At 60.9% G+C, this 16,459-nt stretch overlaps 1 protein-coding gene across 1 annotated transcript in view; it reads right to left on the reverse strand.

Annotated features, from left to right (window-relative positions):
* CFAP46 (cilia and flagella associated protein 46) overlaps positions 1–16,459 on the reverse strand; it is a 95,561-nt gene that overhangs the window by 5,062 nt on the left and 74,040 nt on the right. The window contains exons 40-54 of the mRNA XM_039252420.1: positions 16,064–16,252; positions 15,206–15,394; positions 14,196–14,330; positions 13,939–14,118; positions 13,171–13,341; positions 8,028–8,125; positions 7,514–7,590; positions 6,891–7,021; positions 6,307–6,434; positions 5,360–5,439; positions 3,906–4,079; positions 1,400–1,473; positions 1,238–1,298; positions 1,132–1,167; positions 514–616 (exon numbers count right to left, since the gene is read on the reverse strand). Of these exons, the coding sequence (XP_039108351.1) occupies positions 514–616; positions 1,132–1,167; positions 1,238–1,298; positions 1,400–1,473; positions 3,906–4,079; positions 5,360–5,439; positions 6,307–6,434; positions 6,891–7,021; positions 7,514–7,590; positions 8,028–8,125; positions 13,171–13,341; positions 13,939–14,118; positions 14,196–14,330; positions 15,206–15,394; positions 16,064–16,252 (1,826 nt within the window). The remainder of the gene's footprint in view (positions 1–513; positions 617–1,131; positions 1,168–1,237; positions 1,299–1,399; positions 1,474–3,905; positions 4,080–5,359; positions 5,440–6,306; positions 6,435–6,890; positions 7,022–7,513; positions 7,591–8,027; positions 8,126–13,170; positions 13,342–13,938; positions 14,119–14,195; positions 14,331–15,205; positions 15,395–16,063; positions 16,253–16,459) is intronic.

Here is a 16,459-nt window from a genome sequence, read left to right on the forward strand (position 1 = left end):
CCCCCACAGGCCCCGCCCACTCGTGGCCCCGCCCCAGCAGGGCCCGCCTACAATCCTGCCCCGAGGCAGCCCCACCTCCCCCACAGGCCCCGCCCGCTCGTGGCCCCGCCCCACCCTGCAGTTCTCCCCTCCCCTCCCCCACCAAGTGCCAGAGCCAGGGGCACACCCTGCACGAGGCTGGCTGGGGGCCCTGGGCAGAAGCACAGTCCCGGGCACCAGGTCCTCGTCTGTGAGGGGAGACCAGGACACTGAGCCGCCCATGCACGCAGGCGCTGTGAGGACCAGGAGCCCCGGGTGCCAATGCGGAAAGGCTGGACCGCGGGGGCCTCTGGGGGTGGGGAGGGGGTGATTCACGGGATAAATTGGGGGGTCAGGGCTGGGACGAGGGTCCAGGGGGAGATGGGAGCCAGCGCCCCCTCCCCCCGCCCCGAGTGCGGGGAGCAGCCCTCTGGTGGGCCGTGTGAACCAGCTTGATGGGGGACAGGGACAGTGTCCCAGACACCAGACTCCAACCTGGGGAAGTGCTTGTTTCCCAGATGTCCCACCCACAGGGCAGTGAAGGTGTCTCGGAATCTTTCCAGAATTTCCTGGGTTACGGCAACAGGCGTCAGCGCGTCTGCAACACAGGTCGAAGGGTGATAAGACGTAGGCGCTCTGCCTCCCCCGTGGGACACTGAGGGGCCACAGGAGCCGCGGGCCCTGAGTTGTGTGGGGGTGGCCCTGGGGTGGCCCTGGGGTGGCTGTGGTGTGACCTGGTGCGCAGGGACAGGGGCGTGGTGGAGTCAGTGCTTGTGGAAACGTCAGTGCTCCTTCCCTTCCCTAAGAACCAACTCAGCAAAGAAAACTCAGGGAGCTTCTAGAGCTACAGGGGACAGCATCAAGGGGCCCCAGCCTCCTTCAGGGCTCATTTGTCATACAGCTGACGTCCCGACTGGGGTGTGACGGCAAGGGAGGGCGTGGTGGCACAGGGTGCACGTCGGGCCAGGGGACCCGCCTCCCCTGCGTGGTCAGTGTAAAGGGAGGCAGCCGAGAGCAGAGGCCGAGCTCTGAGCCACGCTTCTCCGCGCCGGAGCCCCCAGGGCGGGGTGTGTTGCGTGTGCGCGTGCGGAGGGGCCCGTGAGAGGCACCTGCCTGTGACCTGGGCCTCCCCGTAGGGGTCCACGATGACTGGGTCTGGGTTAAGGAGAAACAGCCCACACGCTCGGGTGTCTCTGGCGGCGGGGCCGATAAAGGATACACTTGAAGTTGTCAGGGTCCACCAGGATGCAGTCCGGGGGGATGAGCCGGGGCGCGGCGTTCTGCTCCACAGACAGGGGTCTTTAGGGGCCCTGTGGCCCGCAGGCGGGACCCCAGACCCCCAGGCCCTCTGCCTGTGGCCAGCGGGGCCTCATCCGCCCACCTTGTGTCCCTTCCTGGCTGGGTTTCTCTTCCTGGACTCTCTGCCTCTGCTCTCCTTCTTCACGGCCCCGTCGGCTGCGGACAAGAAAAGAAGGGGGTGTTTGAAGCCAGTCGAGGCGGAGGCGCGCGGCGGTAGGAAAGCACTACATGTCCCCGAACCGTTCACTTTAAAATCATTAACTTTATATCCTGTAAATTTCATCTCAATAAAAAAGCCCCAAAAGTAGTGAGAACAACTGATTTTAATTTTTGTAAAGTTTCGAGAGCGGCCATTTCTCAAATGTAAAGGCTTGCAGGGCGGGAAAGGCCGAGCCGGGAGACCTCACCAGAGGCCCCCCGGGGCTGACCAGTCACACAGCGTGCGGGGCACCCGCCAGGTGCTGCCGTGGGGCCCCCGTCACAGGGCCGGGCCCCGCCGGCTCCCCCAGCTCCTGCGCGAGGACTCCCACGGCACTGCTCTGCTGGCTTGCACGTTCCTTCGGAGGTTCCAGAAATGACGGCAGTTTACTTCCTCTCTTTCGGCCTCTCATTCCTGCGCGTGCACCCACATTCCAGGAGGGAAGAGCGAGGCTCTGGCTGTGCCCTGTGTGCCATGCTGTCAAGAAGGAGGCTCACTCGGCACCTGGACGGGCCCTTCCATCCGGTGTTCACTCCACCCCGGTGTGCTAAGAATTACTGTTACAAATGCGTTCATTTCAACAAACGATGTTTTTCTGCAGTGACTAAGATGCTTATTAAGTTTGTGTTCCCGTGGTCTAATTTAATGACACTTGTACACTTTCAAGGTCAGACTGGGTAATGAAAGTTACATTTTTCTTCCTTGTGCTGTTCTTAGCAGTTTGGGTGTGAGGGGCCACGGAGGCCCGAGGGGCGGCCCTTTCCCCTGTTCTCAGGGAGATTTGTTAGGACTGACATCAGCTGTGTCTGGAAAGTCTGATAGATTTCAACAGGGGACGTAAATCCACTGTCCCTTCTCTTCATTGTTAGGAGGCCGAGTGGTTTTCCTCCTCGAGTCCCCGAGCTGTTTTTTCCCAGGACCCGTCCTGTCCGCTTTGCCTGAGTGCCCGAACATATTCCGGAAGTTGCTTACAGTGCTCTCTCACCATCTTTCAAATCTCGGAAGCACCTTTACAGTCAGAGTCTCTTTTTACTTCCCACATTGTATATTTGTGCCCCACCCATGTTCTTCTTGATCGTTCTCACCAGAATGTGCCTATTTTATGAGTTTGTAAAAACTTCCCTCCGCCTTCTATTTTGCCGGCGTTTGCTCAGGTGCTTCCTGCTCCCTCTCCTCTGCTTTAGATTCTTGTGCTGTTCTTGCTCCAACCCTGTAAAGTCCACGCTTACCTTCTGCACTTCCAGAGACTCCAGGAGGCTCGCACCTTCTGCGATCGCTTCTCCTGAGTCCCATGAGATATGCAGGAGTGTGTTTTTAAATTTCCAAACGGGGATTCAAGAAAGCCGCCTTCTGGTCGCGGTGTCCACGCCGACCACGCTGGTGTCGGCCGGCAGCTATGACGGCCCCGGAAGTAGCGCCACATGTTCTGAGCCATCAACTGTTATCGCTGCATAACGACCCCGCCCCATAATGCTTGTGGCTGTGGAGTCCGTGGCACATGGCGGTGGGCAGCTGTCCCTTCCGGTCACTGTGACCATCTCTTTCTGACGCGGGGCGCCTCCACGTTGTTAGAGGCAGCCTCCACCTCTGCCCGTCTCTCCTTGACCCGCTGCCCCCATCTTAGAAGGACGTTTTGGGTCCTGGCCGCTATTAAAATGCCACCAGAAGTTTTCATTGCTCTGACCGCCTTCCCTGGAGTCTCTGCTCTACTTCTTGTGGTGGGGGCTTCTGGAAACTTCTGGACACATGGGATTACCATCTTTTTTCAATTCAGGGGGAGGGAAATTAATTCCAGGACTCCCCTCCCAGGGCTCGGGCCGTGGCGCATCGGGCTCCACATCCCCCGTGGCCCCCTCTCGGGGCCCAGGCTCCGTGCCTGCTCTCGGGCATCAGAAAGCCACTGATCCCTCTACATTGCTGTTTCCCTGCTTTCAGTCCGAAGGGCAGATGTGGCCCTTGTTACTTTATCCATGATGCCAGTGAAAGTCCAAACTTTTTGTTTTCAGTTTCCCTTCACACTCACTGAAGTGCGGCGTGCCCGCCCAGGACAGCAGGGAGCGCGGCCCACAGCCAGGAGGGTCTTCCCAGACCCGGCACATCTGCGTGACAGGCGCCCACGGACAGGCCACGGTCAGCCCAAGTCTGCGGCTGCCCCCAGGCCTGAGTGCCCCCCACTTCAAACACGAGTGTGCAAGGCCATGACCGATGCGCAGTGCCCCCTTCCGTGAGCCTCACTGGCACCTGGCACATAGTAGGTGTAATACCTCGAACCCCCACCACCTAGACACAATCTGCCACGTTCGATGACAACTGTTTGGCAGGAGTCCACGTAAAGGAAGCTTAGTCCATTTTGAAATTAAATATCAGTGTGGCCAAGGGTCCCTCTTACCTGTCTCGTCTTTACGGAGCCGATTCCACAGCATCTGCAGGGAAAACTCCCGCGACACGGAGACCACCCCTTCCTCAAACACAGAGAGGCCTTCCAGTGGCAGCTCCAGAAGATGCCGGTCCGCAATAAGGATGATGTTGTCCGCAGCCTCAGGCTGAACTGTGGCAGCGCCGGCTACAAAGGACACAGGAGCCGGGCTCCCAAGGATGCGCCAACCCCCGGGCGGGCCTGCCTGTCGCCCCCGGGCAGGCCTGCCCATCCACTGGAGACACAGGAAGGCGTCTGAGCTTGGCTCAGCTTGTGACGGTGGGAGAGGGGGAGGGGCACACGGGGCTGTGTCCGGGGCAGGACGCTGCTTTTGACGGCATAGCCGAGGTCACAGGGTCGTGGGCTCGTCTGTAGTTCTGGGACCTGCCTCCCGGGGCAGGTGCTGGAACCCGTGACCCCTAACCAGGGAGCCACCTTTCAAAGGATGAAGGCTTGCACCTGAGACGTGGCAGCTTCTCCAGGTGGCCACGGAGCCCTTGGAGAGCGGTGGGACCTGCTTGGCCTGTTAGACCAAACCTGCTCTTTCTGACGGGGGTAAGCGGTACCAGGGCGAGGCCACTAGACACTTGAGTTGAATTTACTGCATGTACAACGTAAAACAAATTGGTTAAGTGCGCCAAGGGGAAGTTTTACGGCAGAGTCTCGGTGGACAGAGGTGACCGCGGTGGCCTGACTCTGGCCTCTCACCTGGAGTGAGAGCATCAGTGCTGCCCCCACAGCCGCGCGCACCCCCCGCCCTGAGCTGCAGTCTGACTGCGCAGCCGCAGGCGCTGCGACCCGCGAGCCCCGAGTGTGGGCAGCGCCGCGCGGGGAGGGGGCCCCGGCGGGGCTTCTGGATCGAAGCTCCTTTCCTTCCCACTCAGTGACCCCATGTGGGCGTCAGAAAAGGAGACAAATGAAAATGCCTCTGAAAACAGCGATGTACACAATCGCAGTCGCGCTGGGAGACAGAGCCACACGCCACACCCCGCTCTGGCCGCGGGGCTGGAAGACGGGGCCAGCTCGTTTCCCACATTTTCAAGCACATCGAGTGGGAAACCAGAGGGGCTGTTCTGACCGCGTGGAGGTGACCAGGAAGCCTCCGAAGCTGGGGTGCCCAGACCAGTGCGCGTCTTCCTTCACTCAGGAACCAGCAGGTCCCGTGCAGAAGCTCGTGTCATCGGGGCGCGGGCTCCCGAGGGGGAAGGGCACGTGCCGCCACGCGCCGCCGGCCCTCCCAGGAGGCGCGGGTCTGTGGGTCCAGTGATGTGGTCCCTGGGGGCGCTGGGGCTTGGGGCACACGGGCCCTAGCGGGGACCTTCTCACGCCCTGGGGGTGCTCAGCGCCCTGGGAGACCCTCAGGGGAGGCCTGCTTCTGACCCACCGGGGGCCTCCCAACCCAGCTTCCCCTCCGCGCTCCCACTCACCCTGGGGCAGGGACCCTTTCCTCTCCTTGTCTTTGCCCTTCGGTCTCCCCGAATCTGCAACAACTGTGGGCGTCTGTGTTCTGGAGGTCAAAGGCACATCCTCAGGTTTTTAAACATACATGAAAACCACATGTACTACGTAAGAACATAAAGAACATCTCTCTGGACAGTCTCACATCAGGGCAGTGAGTGTCACTTCTGGGGGGCCGACTCACTGAGATGGGGGCCGGGGCACCTGGGCACAGATAGAAGCAAACAGGACTCCGGGTTTTCTCTCACCGGCTGGCAAATCTAAAAAGAACCATGTGCCCAAGGCCTCTGCCTTCTTCTCTACCAGGAATAACTCAAAGGGGCTCAGGACCCCGGGCCAGGCACCCCACTCCCACCCTGCACGAGCACCAGGCACCGCAAGGGCAGGGGGCAGAGGGGACCTGAGTGCTGAGGACGCTCCCCCAGAAAAGATTCTCCGCAGAGTCCAGCCTTCTCCCTGTGGCAGAGGCCCTGAGTCGGGCAGTCTGGATTTGAGGGCCCCTTTGTGCATTTTCCATTTGAATTTAGCACAGTCGGATTTAGAGCAGCGCAAAGCTCATCGACTTCATAGCAGAGCCTCGAACCTCTGGGCGGGAACGATGCCCAGCCACCCCACGGCCAGCCACTCAGCTCGTGCTGGGATTCGGGGAGGCTGGGGTGAGAACCGGCCTGCAGGCTGAGCCCCCGGCCCTGGCCACCCTGGCCCCTAGGCGTCGTATTCCTGACTGTCCCCAGAACCACTCCTGAGAGTGGAAGAGAGGGTGACCCTCTTCCCTGTCCCAAAGAGAGTGCTGGACTTTGTGCCCGAAACCCGCCCCCGCCCGGACCAGCACCTCTAGCTAGCACTGCCCTGTCGCCTCCCCGCCCCCGCCCCCACTCTGGCCTCCCGGGATCCGCGGTCAGCCCACGGCAGGTACCTGGCCTCGGGGCTGCTGAGCATGGGGAGCAGCGGCCTCAGGTACTCCTCCATGGACGTCAGAACTTCCCGCAACTTCTGCAGAGACTGTTCTTCCCTCTCGTGGCGCTGGTGCGCGTTTTCCAATCCCTGCCTCAGCCCAGACACCAGGCCGTGACCACAAGCGTCTCAGGGCCCCATAAAATCCCAGCCCAGTCAGAGCACAGAGTGAGCAAAGCCGCGCAGGACCCTCCGGGAGGGGCCCAGCTCAGCTGCGCATCAGGCCCCTTGCGCCCCCCCACCTGCCTCAGCCACCGGGCCGGCAGACGCCCCTCGGGCCCTGCCCGGCACCCCAGCGCCACCGGCTCCTCCGCTCACAGCACGGAGGCACCCGCACCAGACTCACTCAAGGGGTCAGAGAGGAATCCGCCGTCCTGTGGGGACCCCAACCTGGGTGTCCAGCAGAGCCTGGGGTCTGGGTGGCTGGTGCCGCTCACCTAGCCCTCTCTCCCCAACCCCCACCCCCACCCCGCACTGCAGCCGGGCCGGGTCCTCGTCTCCCCGCACGGCGGGAGCAGCCCGTGCAGCTGGACCCAGGGGCCTCACCGTGCTGGAGTTCACGGCCACGTCCTCACTGCTCTCCTCCACCTGGGCCAGCTCCCGGAACTGCTGGGCGCTGGCCAGTAGGCAGGAGAAGGTGGCGGGGCTCACAGCCACCCGTGCCACCTTGCAGAAGCCTGTGGGGATGGACACCGCCGCTGTCCCCACCCCACAGCCTGAGGGCTGAGGACAGACGGAGGGGGGGCTGTGGTGAACACTGCGAGTCCACACACACGGGCACTCGTGGCGGCCGTCAGAGTGGGGACTCAGATGGGTGTCCCCCAGTCTACGGCCTTCCTTAGTTTTCAGTGAAATGGGAGGTGGAATTATGTGCCTGAGGAGTGAGGAAGAGTGTGGGGCTGCAGTGTTTCCTGGGAGAAGAAATGGTGGCGTGAGGGCGACCCAGGGAGGGCCGGCTGAGGCTGGGGCCCGGCCCCGGAAACACAGGTCTCTGCCCACATGCCCGTCTCTCACAGGCTCAACGACCCCCACCCAGCAAGCCTCCTCCCCCCGTGGAGAAAGGCAGGTCCAAGTCTGTGTGGGCCGTGACTGCCCCTGCGGGGGCCGCAGTGCCCCCCGCCCCCCCACCGAGGACCGTGTTTGAGGAGCACCTCCTGCAGCGGACTCACCGCCCACTTGGAGCACCTTCCCTTTGGCCGCAGGCACGGACCTGGGTCTCTCGTAGACGGCGCCGTACAGATGGGTCCTGTTGCCAGGGTGCCGGGCAGGGTCAGAGCCCAGCTCGTGGGAACTCAGGAGCCCGTTCTGCAGGCCACACACACCCGGGCAGAGCCCCCTCCCCAAGCACACCCTGGCAGAGCCCCCTCCCCACCGGTGCCTTGGCCAAGTCAAGGCACAGAATTGAAACAGACCCATCTGGGCACAGACATCCGCCGAGAGCTGTCTGCCTTCTGTCTGCTCGGGAGGCACACAGGTGGGGAGGAGGGTGGCAGTGTGTCCCCGTCACGCCAGCCTGGCGGGTGCCGCACCCACCGCATCTCAGCCTGGAGCGCCTGCCGGCTGACACGCCCTCCATCGTGACGGCGCCCCCCCGTCCCCAGTGACAGTGCTGTGTCCAAGCTGCCTGCTAGACTTCTTAACAGGGTGGCCGATGTCCCCGGAGCAGGAACAGGGAGGCCTTACCTGTCTCGGCTGTGGTGCAGGAAGATGATCCGAAAAGTAGGCGGGATTTCATTCAGGATGTTAAAATGCTGCTCAGTGACCCAGAGATTTTGCCAAGCCTGTGTGTGACAGACAGGCATCAAGGGGCCGTGCCGGACGCTGGCAGTCCCTGAGCTGTGCTCACAGACGCCTTGTGCGGGGCCTCCCGCTGGGGTCTGCGCAGCCGGCCTGGGGGCAGAGTGCGCACGCAGCCTCCGCTAGGGTCCACCCACCTTCCAGCCTCTTCTGTGGCCAACTTGACCTGAGCCGCCCTGTCCGACACAAGCAGGCCTGAGAGCCCAGACAGGTAACGGATGCGAGGCCTCCAGCCACTCAATGTCTCCCCTCTGTTCCTCTGCCGGGTCCCCTGAATGCCACGGGTGTGGACACACGCATGTCCCTGTCCCCGGGCGCACCGGCTCCGAGGGGCACCGGCTCCAAGCTCCCCATTCCGGCTCTGAGGTGACCCCCACTCCAAGGACCACCCTCAACTCCGAGGCCCCGCCTCGGGCTCTGTGGCCCCCGCTTCCGGCTCCCGGGCACACCGGCCCCCCCCACACCCTCCGCAGCCGAGCGGCCCACACGCTGTGTCCACCACACTTGCTACGGAAACCAGCTGCGTGTCTGCCAGCGCCTGCGGCCCCTCACTCACGTCCGGGTGTGCAGGCCGGGCAAGGCCCAGCGGCGCCCCCAGCCCGGAGCCCCAGGCCAGCGACACGGACGCCACGCCAGGGGGCCGCTGCCTCCACGCAGCCCGCCTCAGGGTGCCCGGCTCCTGCGGCGCCCGCTTCGCTTCGGGGCCCCCCGCGGGCCTGGTAGCCTCTGAGCGCAGTTTCAGTTTTGCGTTTCTCTAATAACCAATGAAGTTGGTGCCATTAAAAATGTTTATTGACCGTTTTCAGTGAAATTCCACTCTTGTAACTTTTTTCTGTGAGGAGTGTCTTTTTCTTCCCGAAGGGAACACATGCCTGGCCTCTCCTCCGGCTGGTTGTTTCAGTTTTCATTCAAATTCCAGTGTAGTCAGCGCTCGCTTCAGGTGTACAGTAGGTGACGCTACACCTCCCTGCCCGCCGGTGCCCCTCACATGCTCCCCCCTCCCCCCACCCCCCTCACCGGGCGGCCCCCTCACCCCCCCCCGCCCCGTGACCAGCAGCGTTTCCTGTAGTCGAGACTCTGTTTCTTGGTTTGTTCTCTGTCTCTTTTTCCCTTTACCGTTTGGTTTGTTTCTTAAATCCCACCTGTGAGTGAGGTCATAGGGTATTTGTCTGTGACTGACTTGTTTTGCTCAGCACACTCCTCTCCAGCTCCATCCACGTCATCGCAAATGGCAGGATTTCATTCCTTCTGTGTCTGAGTCATATTCCCGTGCATGTGGACCGCCTCTTCCGTATCCGTCCATCAGTCGGTGGACACCTGGGCTGCTTCCAGATCTCAGCTACTGGAGATAACGCAGCTATAAACAGAGGGGTCATGTGCCCCTTTTCATCAGTGTTTTGTATTTCTTGGATAAATACCCAGCGGTGCAATTACTGGATCACAGTACTTGCCTTAACCTCTCTGAGGAGCCGCCACCCTGTTCCACAGCGGCTGCGCCAGTTTGCATTCCCGCCGCCAGTGCAGGAGGGCCCGTTCCTCGCGTCCCTGCCCACACCTGCTGTTTCCCGGGTCACTGACTTCAGCCACTCTGACGGTGTGAGGGGACACGCTTGCTTTCTGACTCCCAGCAGGCACCATCTTTTCAATGAGTCCACGTCCTTCGTTTCCACGCAGACCAATTTACCATCCGTCCCTTTTGTGACGAGCACTTCTGGTGGCCTGTTTCATTTCTACCTACTCCTAAGTTATGAAAATGTTGTCTTGAGTTTTCCTCTAAAGACTGTTCACTGCTTTATTCACCTTTCTCGCATCAGGTCTGCGCTGCCGGAAGTGAGTTCTGTGTTTGCCGTGCCGGAGGGTCCAGCTGGCCCTGCGCCGTGGTGTCCACGGCCCTCGGTGTCACCCCTGACGTACACTGGGTACTACGTGGACTTGTCTTCTGGGCCGCTGGTCATTGTCTCTGCACGTGTGCGTGTTCTCTGTGCCCCAACAATACGCTGTCTTAGCTTCTAATGCTTTAAATTAAGGTCCCGGCACCTTGTGTGGCAAGTTAGCGCTTCTGCACAGGGTTTAGAACCAGGTTGTCAGTTCTTAGAAAAGCAAGAGCCTGCTGGGGTCTGATTAGACGACCCATAGGACATCTTCCTGGTGTGACTTGGGGTTTAGGCTCACGAGGCCGCCCAGGAGGGTCAGGACAGGTCAGTGCTGGGCACCCCGCTCCCTGGGAGCCACTCCCGGACACTCCTGTCCACCCGGTGACAGGTCAGGAACGCGGGGACAAGCTCCGTAGCGGGCAGGTGCGGGATCACCTGTCAGGGGGTTCTGGCTCATCGTCAACCATGGGCCACTTTGTTAGAAAGCAGGCACACGCCCTTCCCTTTGTCCACAGACAGCGGTGGTGGGAACAGCACAGAGCCTTCCACCCACACACAGGCCACCTCCTCCGCGCAAGTCTTCTCGGCTCTTTCTTAGAAGGTTTGTACTTTCCGGGCGGGGGGGGTCAGGAGTAGCTTATGTCACACCCTCCCCAGGTGCTGATTGTTTTCATGCTACTGAAAACTGTCACTTGGACACTTTCCTTTTCTGCTTGTTTGCACCTGGCATGTGGAGTGCAGCTGACGTTTCTCTAATGGCCTGTGAAATGGGCACATCAGGCTGGGCTCCTGACCTCGGTGCTGACTGTTCTTCCTTCACTTCCTTCTTTCACCTCTGGCCTCACCGGACGATGCGGAACAGAAGTGCTGATGGGAGCCTTCCGGGCACCGCGACTCCTGGAGAAAGATCTTTCAGTCCTTCACCAGATAGGATGACGTTTGCCCGGGGGCTTAAAACACATTCTTTTATCAAATTCAGGAAGTTATCTTCCATCCTAACTTTGTAAAATCACACATTGGTTCTGAATTTTGACAACTGCTTCTCCACATTTGTCAAGATGATGTTAATGATTGTCTCCTGCCAATATGGTAAATTACGCTGATGTTTTTAATATGAAGCCACAGGAGGGGCGCCTGGGTGGCTCAGTCGGTTAAGCGTCCGACTTCGGCTCAGGTCATGATCTCATGGTTCACGGGTTCAAGCCCTGCATCAGGCTCTGTGCTGACCGCTCAGAGCCTGGAGTCTGTTTCGGATTCTGTGTCTCCCTCTCTCTCTCACCCTCCCCATTAAAAAAAATTTTTTAATATGAAGTTACAGGGAATACGGCCGTTTGATCCTGATTCACGATCAGGATTCGGCTGGCTAATGTCTCTCGTCTCTGCCCATGAGAGATGTTCCTTCCTCGTAATGCCACCACCGGGTTCTAGTATCCAGATTTAGAAGAAACCTGGCCTTGGAAGAAAGAGTATTCCTCTTATTCCTGTTCTGTAGAAGGTTTTGTCTTCCTTCGCTGTCTGAAAGAATTTGCTGATAAAGCAACTGGGTCTGGGATTTTCTCTGTGTGGATGTTTTTAATAAAAGATTCAGTTTCTTTAACAGATAATAAGTTATTCAGATTTTCTATTCTGTCAACTTGTATGTTGTATTTTTTAAGAAATTTGTCTATTCCATCCCATATTCCCTGACGAGCTTTGTGACATCTGAAGGGTCTCATGATGTCTTTCCGGTACTGATACTAGAATTTTGGTGGGTTTTTTCCTTTCTTTTTTTTCTTTTTCTTTATCGAGTCTTCCTAAATGTTCATTAGCTTTATTAGTCTTCTCTTTGGAACCCTCTTACCAGCGTTGCTTTCCTCTATCGTATTTTTGTTGTAATTTCGATGTTTCTGTTGCCGTATTTCCTATTCGTTACTTTCTATTTTTCTTAGGTGTTTTTGTTCCAGCTTCTAGAGATCAAAACCTAAATTACCGTTTTTAAGATTTCCTCCTTCTATTCAAGGCTGTATTTTTCCTCTAAGCTCTGCTTTAGACAAGTCCCATAGGTTCTGACATACAGCATTTTTATTCTCTAAGTCAGTTTAAAACATTTTCTAAATTTCATCGTGGTTTCTTCTTTGACTGACCGATGACGATACTCTCAAAGCAGTGCTATCCTTCAGCTGTACTGATTTCTTAGTCTCGCTGCAGTTGGAAAAGAAACGGACAGGTTTCGCTCCGTGGCGCGTTCATGCCGGCCGCGGCCCCCTGGGAGTGCAGCTCAGCCTGCTCTCAGTGCGTCCACAGCCGGGGCTTTAGGGACAGCACTCGGTGCCCCCGGCCCGGTGCCTGCTGTGGCTGCTGTGGCGGCCTGGCTGTGGTCCGCACCCCACCCCCAGGTGCAGCCGACCCCCGAGTCTGCGGCCAGAGTCAACATGGGTCTCCCACCAGGATCCTTGCGACGGGAGGAGGAGGAGCCGACACAACGCCCGTGATGGAGATGGCGCCTCGACCCCGTCCCGCCTCGGACTCCATCCCACCTTGGACGGAGCCCCTGCGTCCCGAGTCTGGCCCGGTCCTCAGCACAGCACGTGCATTGATGTACATGGTCCCTCAGGTTTCCTCTGAGGTTAGCGCTGGGTCACCCTCACCCCAGCCACAGGGACACACGTGGACGTGTCCCTGAGGGCGGGCTAGTGGGCTGTGCAGACCAGCCCACCTGTGGACGGGCCTGCAAGCCCCGCACCTCCCGCGCCCGCGATGCTCCTCAGGAGGGAGGCCTTCCGCACAGGGGCTCAGGCCCCGGCTCTCCGCGCGGGGCGGCTCTGGGGACATTTCTGGTTACCTCAACTGGAGGCAGAGCTACTAGCGTCTGGTGGGAAGAGACCAGGGACGGCGCTCGACTTCCCACGGCGCACAGGACGCCGCACCACAAGCCAGCACCAGAGGGAGACAGGAAGGCGGAGGAAGGGGACGGGGTCAGACCCGCCCAGGTGGGCACAGGAGGGCGGAGGGGTGGGACCCGTGAGAGGGCTCCAGGCTGCTTCCCCGACTTGCTATGTTTTCATCAAGTTCCGTTTCTTTAAACGCCCTGCTTCTAAATCCCCCCGAGTCAGGCCGGCGACGGCGGAGCGACGCGGCACAGCTGTGGGCCCGCTGGGCTCAGAGGGCTTGCTCACCCTGGAAATGGCCGCCAGCCTCTGCCTCACGCCCGCGAACAAGCTGGTGGACGTCCTCCCCTGCTGCGTCAGCTTGTGCTCCAGCTGCAGCAGGGCCGCCAGCTGCGAGCTGCCGGTGTCGTCCGTGGCCGTGAACAGGACATCCCGCATCATCTCCGAGGCCGAGCAGCTCTGAATCAGACAGCGGGGCCCAGGGGCCTGAGCCCTGCCCTGGGCCGGGGGTGCCCCCGAGGGAGGGTGGGCGGGGCCTGCGCGCCTCTTCTGGTGCCCGCTTCGTGGGCCACCTTGCATCTCCCGGCCCCACACCACTGCGCCCCCAGCGCCCGCCCGCTCCTTTGCTCTGAGCCCCAGGAGCACGAGGCCTGAAGGACCAACAGGGGTCAGTAACGGGGGGGGGGGGCTCAGGGGACCTGGGGGGGGCTCAGGGGACCTCGGTGGGGAGCTCAGGGGACCTCGGGGGGGGATCAGGGGACCTCGGGGGGGAGCTCAGGGGACCTTGGGGGGTGGCTCAGGGGACCTCGGGGGCTGGGGCTCAGGGGACCTCGGGGGGGGCTTAGGGGACCTTGGGGGGGGGGCTCAGGGGACCTCGGTGGGGGGGACGGCCTTCCTGCTTCTTCCAGTGGCCTGAAGCCCCTTCTCCCAGCTGAGCACCATTCTCAAGGCAGACACTGGCTGGGCCGGCAGGAGGGAGTGCCGGGTGCTGGGGGCCTCTCTCCCCCAAGGTGGACAAGAAGGGCCCGGAGGAAGGGGCGCAGAGCAGAGCCACACCTGAGACAGTGCCAGGAACTGGCAGGCGGCCGCGGGGTCCAGGGTGCCGACGCACTCCACCATCTGCAGGCCGGCAGCCGCCGCGATGTCCGGGAGGCAGCCACCCAGGGCCGCCTGCGTGCACTGCAGCAGCACCTCGGACGCCTGGGCCAGGTAGCGCTGGGCCAGCGCCATCCTCCTCTGCAGGGCCGCAGGGCTCAGGCTCGGGTGGGGGTGGGGAGGGCATGGGGGGGGGGGGCGGGGGGGCGGGGCCGTACCTGCAGATCCCAGCCCTTCCTGCCCTGCTCCTCGGAGGCAGCCCTGGAGGGTCTCAGGTCTCTATATTGATCCTCACGGGTCTCGGCCTCGCCGGTGACGTTCAGGCGCTTATGGCCTCTCAGTTCAGCACCTGCCTGCGGAGAGGGTGCCCGTCAGCCAGCTCAGCCGCTTGGGGCTGGGGGTCTTCCTAGAAGAGCAGGGTCCATGGGGAAGAGCCTGACTTCGCCTTTGGGAAGCTGGCTTCCAGACGGGAGGAGGCTTATCTACGAGGCATTGAGGACGTGGCCCCGGGCTTCAGCGGGCTCCTTCGGGGGGCAGCCTTGCGGGGGGCCTAGGGAAGGGTGTGGGCCTGGGTGTGCGACACGGCCAGTGGCGGGGGCTCAAGCCCTTGCATCAGCTTCCCCAGACAGTGTGTGGGGTGGAAGGGAGAAAGGGGCTTGGGTCCCAAGCTGCGGTGAGCGGGGGGTTTGCACCCGGCTCTCAGGCACATCCCGGACTCCCTGGAGAGTTGCTGAGGTGCGGGGACACCAGGAGCCACGGGACATCCATGGCTGGGGACGTCCCGCCCTTGGGCCACCTGTGTGCTTGCCCTCCCCTCCCCCGTGCTTCTTTCCCACCCATGAATCACACTGGACCGACTACTTCTTCCCTTTTTCTCCCTTGCTCAGTCCACGCCACCTTCTTCTTTTTAATGTTTATTTATTTACTGGGGAGGAAGGGCAGAGAGAGGGGACAGAGGATTCTAAGCAGGCTCCACACTGTCAGCGAGGAGCCTGACATGGGGCTCTAACTCACAAACTCTAAGATCAAGACCTGAGCCAAAATCAAGAGTCAGAAGCTTAACTGACTGAGCCGCCCAGGCACCCCCAGGCCACACTACCTTCTTAATCAGGGACAATTCCCATTTCACATCCCAGTTCTTACTGAGATTAGGTGAGTTTTAAATACCTGGGTTTGTTCTCAGGCAGGAGTGAGGGGTTTGCGGGCAGCGGAAGGCAGGAATACGTACCGAGAGGCCCTCCTCCCAGTAGAAGGTGGGGCGCACGGGGGCCGCCTGCATGGCCAGCAGGCGCAGGGCCCTCCCGGCCAGGCCCAGCTGCCGAGCGCGGGTCTCCGCGCAGCCTGCGCACAGCGAGTGCAGGCCGCCCAGCTGCGCCAGCGCCCCGTGGGCCAGAGTCCGCTTCAGCGTGAACCATTTCTTCGGGAGCACAAACCGCCTGTGGTTACTTTCGGCCGGGCCTGGGAAATGCTAAGACCCCCCCATCTCAGCCCCGGGTCCCGGGTCGTGTCCCTGGGGTCCTGGCCCGATGCGTCTGGGAGGGCTGCCATCCAAGCACTCTGAGAAACGCCCCCATTTGCACCGGAGAGTGGGGGGAGGGGGCTCCATCCCGGGCCTAGCTGACGGAGGGCACTGTAGCCTGGTGGTGGAGCCTGGATTTGGGGCTAGCCGACAAATAGCCTAAGTCTGTACTGGAGTTCAGTTTTAGGGCTCTCTTTAATGTCTTCATAGGTATGTCAAATTAATTTGATTCATACTACATGAAATTTAGGAAAATGTCTAAAAACGGCAGAGTATGTTTCCTTCAGATATTTTGCAAAGTCTTTTTTTTAACCACATGAATTCACCTTTGAGGAGCGCGTTAGTCTGCTGACGTCATTAGTCAGAGCAAACGCACGCCCAGGGGAGGAGAGCGCCTGGTGCACAGTCCCCCCAGCAGGACCCCCACCCACCAGGCGCTGCGAGCCTCTGAGAGCCGGTCCCGCCAGCCGCCCCGGGGAGCCCTGCCGTCCTGAGCGGCACCCGCAGACGGGGGAGGCCCCGGCCCCACGGTGAGCACCGGGCCCCCCTGGCCTCGGGGACGGTTACCAAGCCGACGGAGGTGTAGTCACTGGCGCTCTGCAGGTAGTCGGCCAGCAGCTTCTCCATGGAGCTCTGCTCAAGCTCGCGGGCCAGGGCCTCCTCCCAGACGAGCTGCTGCAAGTCCAGAGACACCTGCACCAGGTGGAGCCGCAGCTGCGCCAGCCTCCTCATCAGGGGCGTGTTGGCGTTCTGGACCTGGGCGTGCCAGAGACCCACGGTCAGCGCGCTGGCGCACCCCCCCCCCACCCGCCGGCACTTCCAGCAGCTCCGAGAGGTCGCCGGCCGTCCCACAACTAAACAAGTGACCCTCGGCCCTGCCCTCCTAGCAGCCACCGGCCACACTTGAGCCGGTTTGCTTTTCTAGGGTGTATGCCAGTGGATGCCCCGGCTTCATTCACTTGC

The sequence above is a fragment of the Hyaena hyaena genome, unplaced genomic scaffold, assembly GCF_003009895.1.
Source record: "Hyaena hyaena isolate Hyena2069 unplaced genomic scaffold, ASM300989v1 scaffold_409, whole genome shotgun sequence".
Classification (NCBI taxonomy): Eukaryota; Metazoa; Chordata; class Mammalia; order Carnivora; family Hyaenidae; genus Hyaena; species Hyaena hyaena.